The sequence below is a fragment of the Cervus elaphus genome, chromosome 10 (genome assembly GCF_910594005.1).
Source record: "Cervus elaphus chromosome 10, mCerEla1.1, whole genome shotgun sequence".
Taxonomy (NCBI): Eukaryota; Metazoa; Chordata; class Mammalia; order Artiodactyla; family Cervidae; genus Cervus; species Cervus elaphus.
In genome coordinates, this window is record NC_057824.1 from 25,248,987 (window position 1) to 25,272,091 (window position 23,105).

The window sequence follows — 23,105 nt, forward strand, 5'->3', positions numbered from 1 at the left end:
CTTGGGAGCTTCCAGCTTCATGGAGTCATACAGGCATTATTATAATCGTTTAAGTGAACGTGTAGCTGCAAACTCTGATAAAGGTGTACTCGGTGTCATTTTTGCAGTTAACGCAGGAAGTAATAATGACAGATAGCATTTATGTAGCCTTTCTAAGGTGCCAGGAGTTGTTCCAAGTGCTTTACCGGTACTAAGGCATTAAATGTACACAACAAATCACAAGGTAGGTGGACCATAACGATCTCCCTGTTACACACGATGACAGAAAGGGAGTCAGAGCAAGGGTCACATAGACGGTAAATGCAGAGCCAAAGTGAAATCCGGCATTCTGATCTATCCCTTTTTCTTCTTCTCATTATTAATTTAATTCCATTTCTGAGTTTCTCATCTCGTTGGGTTACCCATTATTGGGAGAGGGTTGCCTTCCTTGGGTTGTGCAAAGGTCCTGGGGTGTTATGGAAACAGGCAATGCCCTCTGGTGTCTGTTGACTTTGATCGTTGTTAAGATAATGCCCTATTAGCACCACATCAGAGAACCTTGAGGTCTTGGGGCTTTGTGGCTTTTGTGTTGGGTTTGGGATATGGAGAAACTTGGTGAGACATTTCTACCTACTTAGGGCCCATCATGGCTTCATTCCAGGGTCTTCAGGGCCATAGATGATACAACATAGCAATGAAGGCACTGGCTCTTCGAGTTTGAATCCTGACTCTGTTACTAGGAAGTTATAGACACTGAGTGACTGAGAAAGTTAACCATTCCCTGTTTCAGTTTCCCCATCTGTAAAATGGGGATAATAACAGTATCTATTTATAACATTGTTTTGAAGATTAAATGAAAATATACACACATGTACATTTATTATTTATTTTTTCCCATGATACGTTTCTGGTTCATGATAAGTATTTTGTGTTAGTTCCATTGCATCGTGGTTTTTATTAGTGCTTTGAGGTCTAGTTTCTCCGAGTGCAGGGGGACACTCCTTGTCTGTTATGTGGCCTGGGAATATTCCTCCTAGCTTCTCACAGCCCTTCTTCCTTCTCTCCTTACTGCTCCATTCCCCTCAATGAGTTTAGATTTTTCCAAAAGTCCAGAAGTGCTATTGACCTTAGGCTTTTGATTCTTGGTTCTCCAGTACCGGGCTAAGTCTCAGGAGGAAGGAATTACCGTACTTAAAGGGAGTAGCTGGTGGTGGAGGATGTGAAGTACACGCTACAAGTTCAATAACATATCCCATTTCAAGTGCCAAGAAGACAAGGTACAGGGCACTGTAAGAAGGTGTATCACTTCCTGACAACTCCATGAATCAGGTATGTGATGTCTCAGCAAAGTTACAGAGGCAGACAGACCTAACCTAGACTTTCTGGGGGGGAAGAGAAGGGATTCAGACACATTGATGCTTTAGCTAGAATAACAAATTAGCAACAACTGTAAAGTACAATTTTGAACATGGTAAAAAAACCACAACAAGAAAAGAATTTTCAAGAATTCCCCAACACAAGAATTTTCATTTCTACATTCTATCACAGTCCCTACACGACTGTATTTTGACACAACTGTAATCATAGCGTACAGACCATTTTGCATGCGGCTTTTTAAAATTACTGTATTATCTTTGGCCTTTCCTTGTGTTTCCATTACCTTTATAATTAGCATTTTTAAATACTGTGAGGTGGGCCATGATTTGTTTAGCTATTCTCTAACCTGGCTTTGGTGCTTTCCACTTTCTATTATAAACAGTGCTGCAGAGAGAGCATCCTTCTAAAGATCTCTCAACCTCTGCTGAGTCCACAAGGTAAATTCCCAGGGGCCAGAGATGATGTGTAGAGAAGCAAGGTAATAGCAGAAGACCACGGGGCTGTAGGTCACACACAGCTGGGCTGGCATTCTGGCTCTGTGTCCCCATGGGGCCTCAGTTCAGTGTTTTGTGGATCAAGTCTTGGGAGTGGATCAATCATTCTCAGGCAACACTGGGAAAAAAAAAAAAATCGAAGAGAATACATTACCTGCAGAATTTTGTTAAATAGATTCTTAAATGTATGCATTTGTGTGCCGGGTTGTAGTGTAAAATGTTGTTTTACTCTGGGCGGAGGGCTATAGTCCACTGGATCACAGAGTCCCACAGGACTAAGCGATTAACACTTTCACTTTCTTTTTCTTGGGCCAAACAAGTTGGGAAAATGCTGCTTTCCCCTTTCTGAGCCCTCTTTCTCTTATCTGTAAAACAGGGCAGTAACAACTTTCCAAACACAGCCCAGCCAGGTTCCTGCCACTGACACTACCCTAGCCTCAGGCACTCACCCTTCTTGCTGAACAACTGCAGTGCCCCCCTAACCAGCAGCCCCTTCTTCCATCCTGACCCACCCACTACCATTCATTCTCAACCAGGAAGAGGAATCATCCTAAAACCTCCTTAAGATTGTGTCACTCCTCTGCTTCAGTTCAGTTCACTCACTCAGACCTGTCCGGCTCTGTGACCCCATGGGCTGCAGCACCCCAGGCCCCCGTGTCCATCACCAACTGGCGGAGCCTATTCAAATTCATGTCCATTGAGTTGGTGATGCCATCCAACCATCTCATCCTCTGTCGTCCCCTTCTCCTCCCACCTTCAATCTTCCCCAGCATCAGGGTCTTTCCCAATGAGTCAGTTCTTCGCATCAGGTGGGCAAAGTATTGGAGTTTCAGCTTCAACAGCAGTCCTTTCAATGAATATTCAGGACTGATTTCTTGTAAGATGGGCTGGTTGGATCTCCTTGCAGTCCAAGTCCTCTGCTTAAACTCCTGTAACGATTTCCCACTCCCTATTTCCCTTCCCTAGTGGCTCAGACCGTAAAGAATTCGCCTGCATTGCGGGAGAGCTGGGTTTGATCCCTGGGCTAGGACGATCCCCTGCAGAAGGGAACAGTTAGTTACCCACTCCAGTATTCTTACCTGGATAATCCCCATGGACAGAGGAGCCTGGCGTTAAAGTCCATGGGCGCCCAAAGAGTCAGACATGACTGAGTGGCTTTCACTTTCACCTCCTTACAGTGAGGCAGAAGAGCCCAACCCCTTCACCCACATCTTCCATCTCCTCTCTCAAAGCCCTTTTCTTGCTCACCCTTTGGCTCCAGGCAACCCCTCCAGGCAGGAGGTTCCTTCCGGAACACCCTTCCTGCCGATCTTCCCGGGCCGCCTTCCTCTTACCGTCCAGGACTCTAAAGTCATCTGCATAGAGAGCCCCTCCGGGACTTCCCGCCTCCCTTGTCCCCACGCTTTGGCCCATTCCTCTAAATTTCCCCGTTCCGCTCCTAGGGCTCTCTGGGACCGTGTTGTTTCATGTCTCGTGGCCACCTTCCCGCCCGGCTCCCCCACAGAGGTGTGAACTCAGGCTGGCGGGGAGGCGCCCCAGCCGGTCTCCACCGCACCCGGAGACTAGCGAACCACGAGGCGCCCCAGCCGGTGTGTCTACGACTGCCCGGTGCGCCCGGCGGACTCCGCACAGCAAAGCCGCGCCTCAGTCTGGCCTCCTCGCGCGGGTGCCCGTGTTTACCTTCCGGGTCGGGGGGCGGGGCGGCGGCGGCTGCGCTCCACTTCCGGGGCGGGGCGGCAGGCGGGGCGGGGCGCGCCGTCTCCCGGCCTGTCTGGAGCGCGGCAGCGGCAGTGGCGGCGGCGCGGCAGGCACCGGCCCGGGGAGCAGCACCATGAGCGGTGAGTGGCGGCCTGGCCGCTGTCACCCGCCCCGGCCGCTCCGGCTCCCGCCGCTCCAGCTACACACTCCAGCCCCCAAGTCCCTGCGTCCCGCTTGCTCGCGGACCCCGTCCCGTCGCTCCCAGTTTCCGGACCCCTGTACGCCCAGGTCCTGGCCCCTGGTCACCTGCACTTTTCTGGAGTGCCGGGTCCAGGCACTCCTAGTCCCTTGACTCCTGTCCATCACTTACACAGCCTGCTGCTGGACACCTGTGCCCCGGATCCCTCAGTCCCTCCCCATCCTCCGACCCCCTTGTGCAGTTACCAGACCCCCGGTTCTCAGACATCCTGTGTCTCAGTCCCTCCTAACTCCTCGACCCTCTGAGTCTCAGTTGCACTCCTGGGTCCCCCTGCTCCCCAGCCACTCCCGAGGCCTCTGTGCCCAGCCACTCCGGTCTCCGCAGGGGCAAAGAGTGTTGCTGACCATTCTCTTGCTGGTCATTCTTAGTTTGCTGACCCCTGTGCCCCGCGTTCCCCCAGCTCTCGGCTCCCAGAGGACTTTGAGTCCTCCAGCCTCTTTGTCTTCCCCGATCCTGCGGTTCCCCCCTCCCCTCTCCCCCCCAGTTCTTTGCTGTTCCAGTCCCCAGTTGTTCCCAGTTTCTCATTTTCCCTCTCTGACCCTTGCTTCTTGCATTTTGGTTATTTGTTCATTCTTCAGCTCCTTCCATTTCTTACCCTGCTCATTTGAGGTCTCACTAGACCTGCCCTGCAGCCTGCTGTCCAATATTGAGCCCATCTGGGGGTCTCCGCCCTTCCCATCCGTTCCTCTCCCTTCCACTGGAGTGCTGGGTGGTTTTGGTGGGAGGCTGGGAGGGGTGTGTATACAGCCTGTCCTCAGCGTTTCTGAAGTTTAGTCCCTAGGCTTGGATGGGTGTTCTCAGCCGTTTCCACTCACGAGATCTGTTGTGTTTTGGTGCTAAGTCATCCCTGGGTGTAGTATGTGGAGACGGGAGTGACTCAGGGAAGCCTCCCAGCTCCCCTAACTGGGATTTGGGTTTACTTAGGAGGACCCGCCTACCCTCCTTCTGCCTGTTTTCCCCTCACTGTGGAATTGCCTCTACAGAATCCTTGCAACCAGTGCTGCTGGCCCTGACCTTAGACCCAGGCTTTTCTGGAGGTTGGGGCAGGGCAAAGTGAAGGCCCCGTGTCTCTCTTCATTTTTAACTTTTAAGTTAACTCTGTGGATCATTTCCAACAATTTAGGTGCCTTTTGTTTTGCTATTCATGAGTAAAGTTTGTGAAATTGATGATGCTGTTGCGGGAACTGGGGAGGGACGTTTTCCTGGGAGGTAGTCCAGCTTCTGTTGTCAGATGATTTTTGGTCTACTTAAGTGTTTCTGGTCCTTGAACATTAGTGATACCACAACAAAGATGTGATGAGTTCATCCAGGAGGTAATGTAGCCTGGGATAAGTGCAGACCCTGAGGGCAGACAGCTTGGGTTCAAATCCCAGCTTTGCCACAGAAAGCCATGTGATTTAGAGCAAGGTGCTCAAACATTCTGAAGTCTCAGCAAAATGAGGATAAATAACAGCACCTGACTCTTAGGCTTGTTGCAGTGACTAAATAACATTACTCAGGTAAAGTGATTGGTACTGTGCTTCTCACATGGTAAGGAGCTTGGAGCTGCTATTATTGTCTCTGTAAGGACCCTGTGGGGTTCAGTTCGGGTTGTTTTCTGGCTTCCCTTCTGGGACAAGGGCTGGGGCTAAGTAGCTCTGGAAATCTCTTCCTTTTTATGTGAGCATGGTGTCTCCACCTTAGACTCTCAATCCTGTACCCTCCTCTCCGTTGCCTACATTGTGAGAGGCAGTGAAATTGACAAGCAAAGGGAAACTGACCAATGTAGCCTTCAAGGAGCAACTTAGTATCAAAACTGAAGAAATTTTAAAATTCAGTTGAAAAACCCCATTAGGTTTAAGGTTAAACAAATTATAGAAGGAAACTAACACATGGTTTTTTCAGGAAAAAGCATTAAGGATGAAAGTCTTCTTTTGGAAAGATTGTAACTGAGATAGAAAAAGTGGTTGCTGATGATTGGAAGGGAAAGTCCAAGGTGTTTTTCACCTATGGAATTAATTGGCACATAAAAAAATGTGGCATGGAACTGTTTCCTGTCTTTTTTTAATTTAAGAAAATTTCAAGGCAAAAAAAAAAAAAAAAGTGATGAGAATAGTCTAATGAACCGTTACCAACTCATGACCATTTCACCCATATACCTATCTACTTCCTGCCTTCTTCCCCAGTTTATCTTGAAGCAAGTCCCAGATACTGTATCATTTCATCTGTAAGTTTTTTTAAAATATGTATCTCTAAGCTATAGGGATCCTTTTTAAAAAACATAACTCAATTCCATTATCATATCTCTTGAGAAATAAGCAGTGATTCATTAATACCAGATATTCAGTTTTCAAACTTCCATGATTGCCTTACAATTTTATTTTATAGTGTATTTTTTTGGGGGGGAGGTGGGGGCCAAGCTGCGCTACTTGCGGGAACTTAGATCCCCGACCAGGGATTGAACCCACCCCAGCAGTGAAAGTGCTGAGACCTAGCTACTGGACTACCAGGGAATTCCCTATAGTGTATTTTTAAATTCTCTCTTATTTAAATGTTTAAATAAAGTTTAAACAATGCAGATTGGTTTGTCTTTTACTTCTTTTTAGATCTCTCTCTCTTTGTTTCTTTAAATTTTTGCCATATTCACAGAATTGTGCAAACATCACCATAATAAATTTTAGGACATTTTCATTACTCCAAAAAGAAACTTCATACTCATTAACAGCTGTTCTTCATTTTCCATTTCCTCAGCCCCAGGCAACCTCTGATCTACTTTTTCTCTCAATGGATTTGCCTATTCTGGATATTTTGTGTAAATCAAAATCATACAGTAGGTGGCCTTTTGTGTCTGACTCTTTTCACTAAGTTTCATGTTTTGAAGCTTCATCATGTTGTAGCATGTATCTGTACTTCATTCCTTTTAGTGACTAAATAATATTCTGTTGTGTGGATATTCCATATTTTGTTTGTCCATTCATCATTTTATGGACATTGACTTGTTTCCACTTTTGGGGTATTATGAATAATGCGGCTGTGAATATTTACATATAAGTTTTTGTGTGGATAGTATGTTTTCATGTCTCTTGGGTAGATATCTAAGAATATAATTGCTGAGTGCATTTTTAAAAGTAATTGGTTAATTGAGCTGGGTCTTTGTTGCTTTGTGTGGGCTTTTTCTCTAGTTGCGGCTAGTGGGGGTTACTCTTTGTTGCGGTGTGCAGGCTTCTCATTTTGGTAGCTTGTTGCAGAGCACAGACTCTAGGCACGTGGGCTCAGTAGTTCTGGCTCACAGGCTTAATTGTTCCAAGGCATGTGGAATCTTCCTGAACCAGAGATCAAGCCCATGTCCCCTGCATTGGCAGGCAGATTCTTATCCACTGAGGTACTGGGGAAGTCTTGCTGAGTGCATTTGAAGAACTGTCAGACTATTTTCCAAAGTAGCTGCACCATTTTCCATTCATCCAGCACTGTAAGAAGTTTCTGGTTTCTTCATGTCCTCACCAGTGCTCTTTTTGAAAATAGCCATTCTAGTGAGTGTGAAGTGATATCTCTTTGTGGTTTTGATTTGCATTTCCCTGATGAGATCCAACCAGTCAATCCTAAAGGAAATCAGTCCTGAATATTCATTGGGAGGACTGATGCTGAGGCGCCAATACTTTGGCCACCTGATGCCAAGAACCAACTCATTAGAAAAGACCCTGATGCTGGGAAAGATTGAAGGCAGGAGGAGAAGGGGCGATAGAGGGTGAGATGGTTGGATGGCATCACTGATGCGATGGACGTGAGTTTGAGTAGGCTCCGGGAGTTGGTGATGGACAGGGAAGTCTGGCATGCTGCAGTCCATGGGGTCGCAAAGAGTTGGACACAACTGAGCAACTGAGCTGACTGATGAGTATGGATACTGAGCATCTTTTCATGTCCTCGTTGGCCATTTGCGTATTTTCTCTGGAGAAATGTCTGTTCAGATCCATTTTTCTTTTTTTAAACTGGGTTTTTCTTTATTGCTGAGCTGTAAGAATTCTGTATAATTTCTGGCTACAAGTCCCTTATATCTTTACAATTTTTTTTTTCTCCTGTCTGTAGGTTGTTTTTTCACATTCTTGATGGTATCCTTTGAAGCACAAAGTCTGTTTTTAAACTATGGATTCCTCTTTCATCTCTCTCTCTCTTTTTGCCCCCCCTGACATTTTTATTGAAGGAAACACTTTGGTGGGATTTTGCTGATGGCATCCTTTTGGTGTGGTTCATTGACATGTTTCTTAGTCTCTCACATAGCCTGTAAATTGGCAATTAGAGTTTGCTGTGTTTTTGTAGTTGAAAGTGTTCCAGTAGAGGCAGAGGTCAGATGGCTACAAGGCCCAATACATTAAGTGCAAATAACCAGGAAGTGGAATCGTTAGGTAATGCACGCACAAGATAAATGGGCATCATGGGGCCAGAAACAACTAAGATGACCACTGATAGGGGAGTGGACACGTGTGTGTGGTATGGTCACATGGTGGGAAACCTCAAAGATGTTAAAGGAATAAAACAGATTTATACACATTAGCATGACTATATCTTAACGCTGCTGCTAAGTTGCTTCAGTCGTGTCCGACTCTGTGCGGCCCCATAGACGGCAGCCCACTAGGCTCCCCCGTCCCTGGGATTCTCCAGGCAAGAATACTGGAGTGGGTTGCCATTTCCTTCTCCAATGCATGAAAGTGAAAAGTGAAAGTGAAGTCGCTCAGTCATGTCTGACTCTTAGCGACCCCACGGACTGCAGCCCATCAGGCTCCTCCGTCCATGGGATTTTCCAGGCAAGAGTACTGGAGTGGGGTGCCATTGCCTTCTCCAATATCTTAACTCTAGTGTTCTCTGAAAAGAAGCAGGGTGCAGAATTATACCTAAGGTATGTGCCTTGATGTACATTGAGATGTGCTCGTAAAGCAGTGTGTATGGATTCGTGTATGTGTGTAGAAGGACACAGGTTGCCAGGATGATGGCTACCTGCCAGATGTGGGTGGTTGTCTCAGCACAATAGTGTCATGATTTGCTTGTTTCTCGTTAAAGAATCTGGTAGGTAGGAATACTTGATCACCAGCCTCTATCAGCTAAGGCATTCTGATTTTCAGATAATGCTTTTGCTGTCACTGGGAAAAGTAGAACTTGTAGGGGCAGAAAGTCATTATTCTGGTTCTCAGGCACTGTTTTTGGTAAGACTTTATGTTTGAAGCTCCTTGGGACTCATTTCAATCAGTAATTATTCTGTCATGAATCCTTCTTACATTAGAAAGACCCTGAAATCCTGGCTTCAAGGTCTGGGGAAAGCCAGACCCAGAGAGGTCAAATAATGAGTGAAACAGACACTCTCTAAGGGGCTGAAATACCAGAGTTTGGGGGCTTAGTGGGTAGTTTACTGCTGTGTCTTGCCTGATGTTTAGGTACATTCTGGCAGCTTTTTCTAATTTTCCTGGAATGTTGAAGGTCATGATTTTCTCTCTGGCATTGACTACCTCATCTCCAGCAGTGGCTTGTATTTGGAATAAAGGATTGGCTGATGGCAGGGTTGGGGGAAGATAAATTAGGAGTTTAGGATTAACAGCTAGATACTACTATATATAAAATAATTAACAATAAGGACCTACTGTATAGCACAGGGAACTATATTCAGTATCTTTTAATCAACTGTAAGGAGCCTATAATAGAAAAGAATATGAAAAAGAGCATGTGTGTGTGTGTGTGTGTGTGTGTGTATATATATATAATATATATATAAAATATATATAATATATGGGTTTCCCTGGTGGCTCAGATGGTTATATATATTGTATATCTGAATCACTTTGTTATATACCTGAAACTAACAGAACATTGTAAATTGCCTATACTTCAATTAAAAAAAGTGGTTTAAAAAAAATAATGAGCTGAAATGAGTGAATGGAAAAGAGAACAGCTGTGATTTTCATTCAAGGCAGAAAAGGTGATGATATCACACGCGTAGCTCCCCCCCATCCCCAAATGAAAGCCCTGGGCTGATCTGTTACAGCAGATTGTGAGAAGAAAGTGTCCTGCTGTCAGCAGACATTTGACTGCCTCCCTTGTAAGCAAGTGGCAATGGGCTCAGTTCCATGGATCTCCACTCCCACTTCCCTGTCGCATAGCTGTGCCTGGGTGACCAACAGGAAGTCAAAAGCTCAGAGGGCTTGAATTTTGAAACTGAATTCTCTGAATTCTGGCAACGTGACATTTGTTGTTGTTGTTGTTCCATCGCTAAGTCGTGTCCGACTCTTTGCAACCCTACGGACTGCAGCATGCCAGGCTTCTTTGTCCTTTGCATCTCTGGGAGTTTGCTCAGATTCATGTTCACTGAGTCGGTGATGCCATCCAGCTATCTCATCCTCTGCTACCCTTTCGCCTTCTGTCTTTGCCAGCATCAGGAGTTTTCCAGTGAGTTGGCTCTTCACATCAGGTGGCCAAAGTATTGTAGCTTCAGCTTTAGCGTCAGTCCTTCTATTGAATATTCAGTGTTGATTTCCTTGAGGATTGACTGGTTGGGTCTCCTTGCAGTCCAAGGGACTCTCAGGAGTCTTCTCCAACACCACAAAATCCCAGATAAAGCAGCTCCCATCCTGCCTGCATATCAGCTGTGAGTTTTCAGTGGGTGATATCACCCCCTGTGGAGGTGAAACATCTGCTCTTGTGTCCAAGGCACAGATCTGTGTGACGTACAGATTATCTGTGGTATTGAGATTTCATGGCGGGAGTGATGAAGAGAAAAGTGTCTAGGAAGGATCCTAGGAGGGAAGGAGAGAAAGCTTGAGAAACACTGACACAGGCTAAAGGAATTTTAGCACTATCACATAAATTCGCATTTTGCTTTTACCCTTAACATTGCTGAATAAAGCTTTATCACATTACTATGTGGTCTTCATATCGATTGCTTTTTTGGACTTCACAATCCATCAGTAATCCATCATTAGGCATGTGACATAATTTTTAACCCACTGACTTGTGGAAAGTTATCCACCCCCTCTATCTTTTCTTTTCCCGTTTTCTGGCTGCGTTGGGTCTTCTTTGCGGCGCACAGGCGTCACCAACTGCAGTGTGCGGGCTTCTCTGGCTGTGCCGCGCGGGCTCAGCTGTTCCATGGCATGTGGGGTCTTGATTCCCTGACTAGGGATTGAACCGTATCCCCTGCATTGGAAGGCAAATTCTTTACCACTGGACCACCAAGAAAGTCCCTTTTTCTTTTTCCCTCTAAGTAATGATGCAGTGAACATTTTTGTTCAAGGTAGTCTTCTTTTCTTTCAATGATGGCTTCAGGATAAGTTGCCTGAAATAGCTTTAACGTGAAAGTATTGATGATTCTTGATTTCCGTTTCTGCCAAAGTCTTGTTTAAAGTGCTACCAGTGAGAGTGAGGTGCTAGTCGCAGCAGAGTCCGGCCGGAAATTCAGGGTTCAGCATTCAGCAGCCTTTTATCGGGTGACAGTTTGGCGCATCTTCCGTCACGTGGCAAAAGGCTGTACTATCAGTGTTTGTTGAAGGGACTCGAATGAATGTACCCAAAGTTAGAGTAATGCATGTGTTAACCAGGACTCTTTAATTGCATGTGGTGGAAGCTGATTCCGGACACTGGGAATGTATTTGTTTTTAACTGGACATAATTCTGTGTATTTAATTATTTGTGGCTGTACCGGGTCTTTGTTGCAGTGCTCGGGCTTTCTCTAGTTGTGACAAGCAGGGGCTACTCTAGTTGCGAGCACCGGCCCAGTAATCGCGGCTGGCGGGCTTCAGTAGTTGTGGCACATGAGCTTAGTTGCTCTGTGGCATGTGGAGTCTTCCTGGATCTGGGATCGAACCCCTGTCCTCTGCACTGGCAGGCGGATTCTTAACCACTGGACCGCCAAGGGAGTCCTCAATGGGAGTTTAAAGCATCTTGGGCTGGGAAGGTCTAGCGTAGGCATCTTCAGGCTCAGCTGGCGCTTAGAGAGTCATCAGGACTACCTTTCTGTCCAGCTGGCTACTACCTTCATCTCTGTTGGCTTCACGCTCAGGCAGCCTCCCCACCGTGGAGGCAAGAGGGCCACCAGCAGCTCTTGGGTCACATCCTACAATGTAGCAACACCCGAGCAGGGCAGGCCTTTCCCAATTGCTCCAGCAGAAATCCTGGGGCTCATTCAAAGCTGTCTGGCTTGTTGTGCAGCCATCCTGGAACCGACCCGTTACCGTGGCCCTAGCTGCCCAGGCCTGGGTCCTCTGCCCAGTCCAGAGCCCAAGGGTGGCATCCATCCCACCTGTCATCTGAAGAATGAGGGCTGAACTGAAGGGGGAGGGCTCTTGCAATTGGGAGCGGGGTGCTCAAGGAAGGCCTCACCGGAAGGTTCTGTTTCAGCAGAGACCCGAGGGAGGAGAGAGGCTCCTGAGCTGCTGGACGGGTCAGAATTCCTTTTGCAGAGTTGGGAAGGGGTGTGGGAGAAGCAGCTGAGGCCCCCAGGGGGAGGGAGGACCCTTCCCCTCCCTGACTTCAGCTTGTCCATCTGTCCATCTCAGAGCCTTCTGCTCCCTGCCCCGCCACCCTTCGCCTGCTTCCCACGATGGGGGGAAACTTGTCCTCAGCATGTCATTTCTCCTTACCTGTGTCGGAATATTTTGGAATCTGCAGTTTCCTCCTTCTCCTTAAAAAAATTAAGCAAAACTCCAAAATGACACCAAAGACTATTATGAAAACATAATAGACCAATATATTTACCTTTCTAGCGTATTAACTGTTTATATTTTTAGGCATTCACTTCTCTCTGTGCATTGCAGGCAAATTCTTTACCATCCGAGCCACCAGGGAAGGCCTGACTGTGTTCAGAGCACACGCATTTCACCCAACTGCATTGAATCTACACTTGAATTAGTGTTTCCACTTATTATAACATTTTCCCGTGTTCTTTCTCCTCACAGTTCTTTAAAATTGCATAACATTCCACTAAATTGATGTGCCGCAGTTACTTAACCTTTCTCCTAGTGCAGGAAAAGATAGTAAATTCAATTTTTAATGTTCTGGGACGGAGCTGGCAAACGTTTTCTGTAAAGGGCCAGATAGTAAATATTTTGTGCTTTGCGGGCCATCTGGTCTCCGTCCCAGCTACGCATCGCTGTTGTACAAAAGCAGCATAGGCAATACGTAAGTGAAAGGACGTGGCTGTGTTCCAATAAAACTTTATTTAGAAGAACTGCAGTGGCTTGGATTGGCTTGGGGGCTGTCGTTTGCTGACCCCTGTGCCAGAACACTGCTGGAAAATTCTGCGCCCCTGACCCTGGGTTTAGGCAGGGGTCATGTTGCAGTGGAAAGTGATGTGAGCTCACGCAGTCCTGCATTTAACTCCCTACTTGAAGAACCTGGGGAGGTTTTGAACTCTGACTCTTTATTGGTTTATGTTATTTTGTTTTTTGGCTTCATTGCTGCACTCGGGCTTTTTCTGGTCGTGGAGAGCGAGGCTGGTTTCGCATTGCGGTGTGAGAGCCTCTCATTGCGGGGGCTTCTCTTGTGAGCTCAGGCTTCAGGCACAGGGGCTTCAGTCGCTGCGACCTGCAGGCTCTAAGGCGCGCAGGCTTCAGTGGTTGAGGCACAGCGGCCCGTCCGTTGTGGCCTGTGGGCTCACTAGTTGCATCATGAGGGCCCTGGCGCACATGCTCAGTAGCTGTGGCCCACGGGCTCCGTTGCTCCAAGGCATGTGGGATCTTCCCGGACCTTTCTTATCTACTGTGCCACCAGGGAAGTCCATGAACTTCTCTGACTCTTAATTCCCACATCAGAAGATGAAAATGAAAGTGAGTGATGGGGGCTTGCTTCCCTGGTGGTCCAGTGGTTAAGAATCCAACTTGCAATGCAGGGGATGTGGGTTCTCTCTCAGGTCAGGGAAGTGAGATCCCATATTCCGCAGAGCAACTAAGCCTGTGTTAGTTGGGATCTGCTGGGGTCCTGCATGCTGAAACTAAGATGCCACGTAGCCAAGTAAATAAATAAATATTAAAAAAAAAAAAGAGTTAGCGATGAATGTGAGTGTTGTTACTTTCCTCATAGCCCGCGCTGCACCCCACCCCCTTCCACCCCCTCCACCCTTTTCCTCCTTAGTTTAGGTTCCCAGGGGTCACGAAGGTGCTTTGACATTCTTGTAGCTTTTGGTGTTTCCTATACCTTGCTTTCTGGGACTCTGAACCACTCCTCATTACCAGTAGTTCATTCCTGTTTCCCTGAAGCTTTACCTGCAGTGGGGAATTCCATTTTTTTTTTCAAATAGATTGAAATATAATTGATTTATGATGTTGTTCTAGTTTCAGATGTATACCAAAATGATTCAGCTATATGTGTATTCTTTTTTCCATAATAGGTCATAAGATATTGAATATAGTTCCCCATGCTATATAGTAGGACCTTGTTGTTTATCTACTTTATATATAGTAGTGTGTATCTGTTAATCCCAAACTCCTAATTTATCCCCCCCTCAAACTACTGCACAACTGCACTCATCTCACATGCTGGCAAAGTAATGCTCAAAATTCTCCAAGTCAGGCTCCAACAGTACGTGAACCAAGAACTTCCAGATGTTCAAATTGGATTTAGAAAAGGCAGAGGAACCAGAGATCAAATTGCCAACATCTGTTGGGTCATAGAAAAAGCAAGAGAGTTCCAGAAAAACATGTACTTCTGCTTTATTGACTACACCAAAGCCTTTGACTGTGTGGATCACAACAAACTGTGGAAAATTCTTTAAGAGATGGGAATACCAGACCGCCTTACCTGCCTCCTGAGAAATCTGTATGCAGGTCAAGAAGCAACAGTTTGAACCGGACATGGAACAATGGACTGATTCCAAATTGGGAAAGGAGCATGTCAAGGCTGTATATTGTCACCCTGCTTATTTAACTTCTATGCAGAGTACATTGTGTGAAATGCCAGGCTGGATGAAGCACAAGCTGGAATAAGTTGCTGGGAGAAATATCAATAACCTCAGATATGCAGATGACACCACCCTTATGGCAGAAAGTGAAGAAGAACTGAAGAGCCTCTTGATGAAAGTGAAAGAGGAGAATGAAAAAGCTGGCTTAAAACTCAACATTCAAAAAACGAAGATCATGGCATCCAGTCCCATCACTTCATGGCAAATAGATGGGGAAACAATGGACATGGTGACAGACTTTATTTTCTTGGGCTCCAAAATCACTGCAGATGGTGACTGCAGCCGTGAAATTAAAAGACACTTGCTTCCTGGAAGAAAAGTTACGACCAACCTAGACAGCATATTAAAAAGCAGAGACATTAGTTTGCTGACAAAGGTCCATCTAGTCAAAGCTATGGTTTTTCCAGTAGTCATGTACTAGAAAATATACATGTGAGAGTTGGACCAGACTGCCTTGCCTGCCTCCTGAGAAATCTGTATGCAGGTCAAGAAGCAACAGTTCTTGACCTGCATACAAGCAAATGTACATGTGAGATGTGAGAGTTGGACCATAAAGAAAGCTGAGTACTGAAGAATTGATGCTTTTGAACTGTGGTGTTGGAGAAGGCTCTTTAGAGTCCCTTGAACTGCATCGAGATCAAACCAGTCAATCCTAAAAGAAATCAATCGTGAATATTCATTGGAAGAACTGATGTCGAAGCTGAAATGCCAATACTTTGGCTACCTGATGCGAAGAACTGACTCATTGGAAAAGTCCCTGATGCTGGGAAAGATTGAAGGCAGGAGGAGAAGGGGGTGACAGAGGGTGAGATGGATGGATGGCATCACTGACTTGATGGACATGAGTTTGAGCAAGCTCCAGGAGTTGGTGATGGACAGGGAGGCCTGGCGTGCTGCAATTCATGGGGTCACAAGGAGTCAGACACGACTGAGCGACTGAACGGAATTGAACCAAACCCCCTGCCTTTCCCCTTTGGTAGACCTATGTTTGTTTTCTGTCTGTGAGTCTGTTTCTGTTTTGTAATTAAGTTCATTTGCATCATTTTTGAAGATTCCAGATATAAGTGGTACCATAGGATATTTGTCTTTCTCTATCTTGACCTCACTTAGTATGATAATCTCTGGGTCTATCCATATTGCTGCAAATGCCAATATTTCATTCTTCTTTATGGTTGAGTAGTATTCCATGGTATATATGTACCACATCTTCTTTTTCAAATTAATTTGGCTGCGACGGATGTTTGCAGCTCACGGAATCGTCAGTCTTTGTTGCAGCATGTTGGATCTTTAGTTGTGGCATGTGGGATCTAGTTCCTTGACCAGGGATTGATCCCCTGCCTCCTGCATTGAGAGTGCAGAGTCTTGGCCACTGGACCACCAGGGAAGTCAGTACTAAATCTTTATCCATTCATCTATCAATGGACACTTATGCTTCTTGCATATCCTGGCTGTTGTAAATAGTGCCTTTGTGAACATAGAGGTGCAGTTATCTTTTTGAATTAGAGTTTTCCCCAGATATATGCCTAGGAGTAGGATTGATGCACTCTCTGTATATAATAGTTTCCATCTGCTAATCCCACAGGCCCAGTCCTTCCCTCGCCCACTCGCACCCCCTTGGCAACCACGTGTCTGTTCTCTGTGTCTGTGAATCTGTTCCTGTTTTGTAGATATAGTTAAATAGATATTTTTGTCTGGGTCTTCGTTGCTTTGCGTGGGCTTTCTCCAGTTGCGGCAAGCAGGGGCTACTCTGCAGGCTGCTCATTGTGGTGGCTTCTCTTGTGGAGCACAAGCTTTAGGCACACGGACTCAGTAGTTGTGGCTCGCAGGCTTTGGATCACGGGCTCAGTAGTTGTGGCTCATGGGCTTTAATTGCTGCATGGCATGTGGAATCTTCCTGGACCAGGGATCAAACCTGTGTACCCTGCATTGGCAGGTGAATCTCATCTACTGCACCAGCAGGGAAGTCCTTTGCCAGATTTTAGATTCCACATAATTGATATCATATGGTATTTCTCTTTCTGACTTACTTCACTTAGTGTGGTAATCTCTAATTCCATCCATGTTGCTGCAGATGGCATTATTTCATTCTTTTTTTATGACTGAGTAGTATTCCATTGTATATATGCACCACATCTTTACCCATTCATCTGTGGATGGAGATTTAGGTTGTTTCCATGTGTTGGCAGTTGTTAATAGTTCACCCTATGTGAACATAGGGGTGCACGTATCTTTTGGAATTACAGTTTTGTCCAGGTATATGCCCAGGAGTAGGATTGTTGGATCATATGATATTTCTATTTTGAGTTTTCTGAGGAACCTCCACACTGTACCAATTTACATTCCCATCAACAGTGTAGGAGGATTCCCTTTTCTCCACACCCTCTCTGGCATCTGTTACTTGTCGACTTTCTGATGATGGCCATTCTGATCATTGTGTTTCCCTGGAGCTTCCCTTGTGGTTCAGCTGGTAAAGAATCCGCCTGCAATGCAGGAGACCTGGGTTCAATCCCTGGGTTGGGAAGATCCCCCGAAGAAGGGAAAGGCTACCCACTCCAGTGTTCTGGCCTGGAGAATTCCATGGACTGTATAGTCCATGGGGTCGCAGAGAATTGGACACGACTGAGTGACTTTCACTTCACTTGCCAGCAAGTGGGGAATTTCATTGTAAACGTTTCTTGGTGAATTTAGTAGGTGTACAGTGGTAACACGTGGTGGCTGACGTGGAAAACTTAGAGTCTGCATTTCTCTGACCACGAGGGAAGATACACTTTCTCTTCATGGTGTTTGCAGCTGCATTTTTCCTATGGCAAAGATTGGCCAACTGGGCTGACAGCCTGTTTTGTAAATAAAGCTTTATTGGAACCCAGCCACACCTGTTCTAGCTGTTGCCTCTGGCTGCTTTTGCCCTCTGATGGCAGAATTAAGTAGCTTTAACAGGGACCATCTGGCTTGAAAAGCCAAAAATATTTACCATTTTGCTCTCTATAGAAAATATGTGCCGACCTCTGCTCTAGAGCAAATTCTTTGCCTGTTTGTGAGTCCACTGTCGACCCAGTCTTTGTTTTCAGGCATCACAAGTCCACTTGGACGGCCTGAGCCCATCTGCCTCCCAGCACAGCCTGCCTCTTTCCATTGTGTGGTGGCGGACAGCCTGTCCTTTTGTTCGCGTCCACCTGCGCCGCTTTACCCAACAACACTGGGAGTCGGCGCCCCGACTTTGGGGGTGAATGACTCTCCGTTTTATCTGATCGTTGCTGATGCAGCCAGAGCTGGGGCTTCACTCATTCACTGCGCCTTGCACACTCGAGGCTGCTGCTGTGTCCTGGCCGTTCGGGTCGTCTCCCTTCCTTCTTTCCTTGCTTCCCTCCTCTTTCCCTCCCTTCTTTCTTTCTGTTTCTGTCTCTCTGTCTTTCTCCCTTCCCCCCTCCCTCCCTCCATTCCTTCCTTCTTCCTTCCTTTTTCTCCTTCTGTCTTTTGCCACGCTGCACGTGGGGTCTTAGTTCCCTGTCCAGGGATCAGACCCGTGCCCCCTGAAGTGGAAGCTCAGGGTCTTAACCACTGGACCACCAGGGAAGTCCCGAGACCTCTCCATTTAAAGCAGCCACTTGGGGGACCAGAGAACTGAGCCCCAGTCTTTTAAAAATGATTTCTGTATTTATTGGCTTTGCTGGGTCTTGGCTGCTGCGTGGGCTTTTCTCTAGCGGCGAGCGGGGGCTCCTCTCCACTTGTGTGCACAGGCGTCTCTTTGTGGCGGCTTCTCTTTTTGCAGAGCGTGGGCTCAGGGGCGCTTGGACGTCAGTAGTTACAGCTCCTGGGCTCTAGAGCACAGGCTCAACAGTTGTGGTGCTCGGGCTTAGTGCTCTGAGGAATGTGGGCTCTTCCCGGATCAGGAACTGAACCTGTGGCTCCTGCATTGGCGGGCAGATTCTTTACCACTGAGCCACCTGGGAAGCCTACTCCTCTGCAGGGATCCCTTGTATTAAGTAAACCTCCTTGAATTCTCCTCACTTGAGAGTGCCGGGCACTTCCTGTTAGGAGCCTGACTGATACATCTGACAGACACTGCCTCCCCTCAGTGTAATCAGAGCCTTGAAAGAGGAGTGAGCTTGGCGTTTCCACCCTGTGTTTCCGTGGGGGGCTGGGCGCTGTCTGGAGTCCTGTCCCACCCCTAGGGGACGCCTGATGTGGTGGCTCCTTTGGCTTCGAATGGGCTTTGTCTACTGTCCTTCCCACAAAGTATTTTCTTATTGAGGTGAAATTCAGATACCCTAATGTCAGGGAAGCTTTTCTTTGGACTTTCCTGGTGGCTCGGTTGGTACAGAATCTGCCTGTAATGCAGGAGGCCTGGGTGGGGAAGATCCCCTGGAGAAGGGAACAGCACCCCACTCCGGTATTCTTGCCTGGGAGATCCCGTGGGCAGAAGAGCCTGGCGGGCTACAGTCCATGGGGGTCACAAAGAGTCAGATACTAGTGACTTAACTGCCACCACAGTGTGAAACCCTGAATGCTTTTAATACAATTAAAACAACGAGCAGTTGTGAAATTAGAAATTTAAGCATTATAAAAATAGTTAACCAGTTAACAATTTTGAACTGTTTAAAAACAAACAGTTCGGGGGCAATTTAGCACATGGGAAATGTCATGCACTCACCACGTCCGTCTAGTTCCTAAACACCTTCCTCACCCCCAGAGGACACCCTGTACCCATTAAGCAGTTGTGTTCTCTCAGTGTGGATTTTCCTCTTCTAGCCTTTCCTGTTTTTTAAAATTATTTATTTGTTTGTTTTTGGCTGCACTGGGTCTTAGTTGCTGCATGTGGCCTTTTCTCTCGTTGTGGAGCATGGGCTCCAGGGTGCACGGGCTTCACTCGTTGTGGTGCTTGGATTTTCAGAGACATGTGGTGTCTTTCTGGACCAGGGATCAAACCCACGTCCCCTGTATGGGCAAGTGAATCCCTAACAAGTGGATCACCAAAGAAGTTGTCTTCCTATTTTTTTTTAAAACACAGCTCAAGTTCCCGCCTTCCCTGGTAGCTCAGTTGGTAACGAATCTGCCTGCAGTCCAGGAGACCACTTGCAATGCAGGAGACCTGAGTTCGATCACTGCATTGGGAAATTCCCTGGAGAAAGAAATAGCAACCCACTGTAATATTCTTGCCTGGGAAATCCCATGGACAGAGGAACCTGGTGAGCTACAGCCCATGGGGTTGCAAAGAGTTGGACACGACTTAAGTGACTTAAGCCACCACCAAAATCCTTCCCCTGGCCCCCAGCAGGCCAGCAGTGTGGCGTGGAAGGTCAGCAGACCAGGGTCTCAGCAGTGCTTTGCTCCCTGACCCCTGGCCCCCAGAGAACCTTGCCATCTTCTTTTCTTATACCTTGTACCCGCTGAGTGCATTGCCAAGGCTGACGTTGTTGTTGTTGAGTCCCTAAGTCGTGTCTGACTCTTTGCGAACCCATGGATCATAGGCCACCAGGCTCCTCTGTCCATGGGATTCTCCAGGCAAGAATACTGGCGAGGGTGGCCGTTTCCTTCTCCAGGGGATCTCCCCGACCCAGGGATCGAACCCACAGATTCTTTACTGCTGAGCCACTGGGGAAGCCCAAGGGTGGGCCTTAGACCAGAGAAATGACTTTCCCTCTGCTACTGCGTAGAGAGGTGAGGAAGCACTGCTGTGGCAGTGTCTCTGCAGCCTTGGCCAAGTGGCTGGACTCCTCTGTGGACAGGAGCCATGTTTGCCTTGACCTCCTGGATTTTGACAGGGACGGGAGAAGGAATATACACCTTGGGGGCATCTTGCTGGTTTTCCCCTCCCCAGATGCCAGAGATGCGTTTTCACCTCCGTACTCCGCTGGGCCACAGCCACAGAGGCCTGGATTGGATTGCTTTGCCCGTGGTCCAGGTGAAAGTACTTCTTAGAACCAGAGGTCTTAGGCCTCTGGGATATAGGGCTGCCCACAACGACAGCAACCATAGTCAACATGTATAAAGTGCTTGGTGTATACCAGGTACTGTTCTAGGTGCGTGATACCTCTTCACTCATTTACTAATCGTGGGAGGTGCAGAGAAGTTAAGTAACTTGTCCGTGGTCACTCAGCTGGTGACCTTCGCTATTCTTAACCCCTGCTCTGCCTTCCTAGGAGGTCACTGAAGGCTGGAGGTTTGTGGGGAAAAATTAGTGTGGGATCTGAAGGCTTCTACCCATGAGAGACAACAGGGAGGTGGGTGAACCGGGTGACTGATTTTCATCGCAGATGATTTCTGAGTTAGAGCTCCAGGGGACCACTGCATTTCCCTGACACGTTTGGGGACCCCTGGGGGCATTCCCTGGGGCGCCTCTCACGTCGTTCTGCTTTCATTTTGATGGTGCTTTCACAAGAAATTGGGCTTCCCTGGTGGCTCAGACGGTAAAGAATCTACCTGCAATGCCGGAGACCAGGTTTGATCCCTGGGCCGGGAAGAACCCCTGAAGAAGGGAATGGCAACCCACTCTAGTATTCTTGCCTGGAGAATTCTATGGACAAAGGAGCCTGGCGGGCTGCAGCCCATGGGGTCACAAAGAGTCGGTCACAACTGAGCAGCTAACACTTTCACTTCAACAAGAAATTAAAAAGAAGCCTGTTCTGTGAATCACTTTGCTGGTACACCTGAAACTCACACAGTATTGTAAATCAACTCTACTCCATTTTTTTTTTTTTTTAAATTTAGAAAAGGAAGCCTGTTCTGGCTTATCTGACTGATAGTGTTGACTCAGGGCCATTGTTGCAGAAGGAAGGAAGCAGAACGGCTGGGATTTTATAGAGAAATCGCTCCTGAATTGGCACTGGGGCTGTCACTGCAGGTTTCTTACAGGTTGAGGGTGAGCAGGATTTAACAAATGGCCCAATCAGTGGACTTGAACTTGAATCCCTCCATGAGCAGTGGCCGTAAGTGAAGGTCTTTCCCTCTCAGCCTCAGTGCTCTGTTGAGTGGAGCCCACCTTTCCTGCTTCGTGAAGGATTAGATGTGTGTGCGTGCGTGTGTACCCAGCCACTCAGTCGCGTCGGACTCTGTGTGACCCTGTGGACTGTAGCACACCAGACTCCTCTGTCAGTGGGATTTCCCAGGCAAGAATACTGGAATAGGTTGCCTTTTCCTTCCAGGGCATCTTCCACCCCAGGGATCAAACCCTCATTTCCTGCATTGGCAGGTGGATTCTTTACCTCTGAGCCACCTGGGAAGCCCTGAAGGATTTGATGCTGGCCACTTCATGGGCTTCGCCCACCATGAGGCTCAGTAGGTGGCACCTGCTCCCGCTCCTCTTGCCCTGGGATACAGGCCCAAGAGGCCTGTGTTCTCCTCTTGGTCCCTGGAGAAGGTAGGAAAGAGCCCGGTAGCATTGTTCTGCCTCCCTGTCTCAGAGCAGAGGCCCCAGGTTTGCAGACTGCAGAGCTTGGAGGGTATGATCTCATGCAGAAACCAGTGCCCCGAGAAGGGAAGTGACTGTCCCCGTCACGGGGCCAGCAAGCAGCCCGTCCGGAATGAGGGCTCTTGATGCCTCTGACTTCCCTCCAGCACTCCTTCCACGGCGCCTTGTGGCCCTGGGCCTCCTGGGCGCCTCCTGCCATCGGTGGATGTTGCCAAGGGCACCCGTGCTGCCCCTGCCCTGGGAGACGCGGGTCTCTTCATCCCATTCAGGGCTAGGATGGTCATGGGCACCCCTCCAGGGGTCAGGATCGTTTCCTTCAAGTGCACTTCTTGTCTGGGGAGGGTGCGTGGTGGGCTGTTTTTTTTTGGAGAGCAGGCTTTCTACCCACCGCAGAGAGGCTTTTCAGGGTGAGGCAGGAAAGGCTGCCGACTGCTCCAGGAAAGCAGTTGCAGATTCCGTAGGACAGCTCTGGGGTCCTCGCTAGGGGTAGGCACTCTGTCCTCACTCTTCCCGTGTGCGTCAGGAACCAGCAGCATCACGTGGGAGCTTGTGAGGTTAGAGCCCCAGGCCCCACCCAGCCCTTGAATTAGAACCTGCCTTTTAGCCAAGACCCCGGGAGATTCGTATGCAGGTGAGAAGCTTGTGAATTACGGTACTAACAATGATCAGTAATGAGTTGATGGAGATTTTTACTTTCTTTGTACATATTCTCTCCCCCACCCCCGATTTGTTGTTACTGTATTTCTTCACATGAATTACTTTATAAAAAAATCGTGGTAAAAAAGAAATCGTGGTGAACTGCATGTAACATAAAATTTGCCATTTTCACCATTTTTGGAATATTTGTTTATTTACTTTTGGCTCTGCTGGGGCTTCCTCGCTGTGTGGGGCTTTTTCTCTAGTTGTGATGAGCGGGATTTGCTCCCTAGTTGCGATGCGAAGGCTTCTCATTGTGGTAGCTTCTCTTGTTGCAGAGCA

The 23,105-nt window shown here is 47.5% G+C and overlaps 1 protein-coding gene and 1 long non-coding RNA gene across 7 annotated transcripts in view; one reads left to right on the plus strand and one right to left on the minus strand.

The window, feature by feature from the left end:
- Positions 1 to 1,429: 1,429 nt before the first annotated feature.
- LOC122701416 lies at positions 1,430 to 3,530 on the minus strand. Of its 2 annotated transcripts, none has more exons than XR_006343072.1 (2): positions 3,099 to 3,530; positions 1,430 to 1,968 (listed from the first exon to the last, which is right to left on the minus strand). It is a non-coding gene; the product is annotated as an uncharacterized LOC122701416 (long non-coding RNA). The 2 variants fall into 2 exon arrangements; XR_006343073.1 differs by having other exon boundaries at positions 2,930 to 3,530.
- A 60-nt stretch (positions 3,531 to 3,590) lies between these two features.
- Positions 3,591 to 23,105, plus strand: part of SNX29 (sorting nexin 29) — a 580,903-nt gene continuing 561,388 nt past the window's right edge. For all 5 annotated transcript variants that reach the window (XR_006343074.1, XM_043914342.1, XM_043914345.1 and 2 more), the window contains exon 1: positions 3,591 to 3,688. Coding sequence is in view for 4 of the 5 variants with exons in the window: in XM_043914342.1 (XP_043770277.1) it covers positions 3,682 to 3,688 (7 nt within the window). In the remaining variant the exon portion in view is untranslated. The remainder of the gene's footprint in view (positions 3,689 to 23,105) is intronic.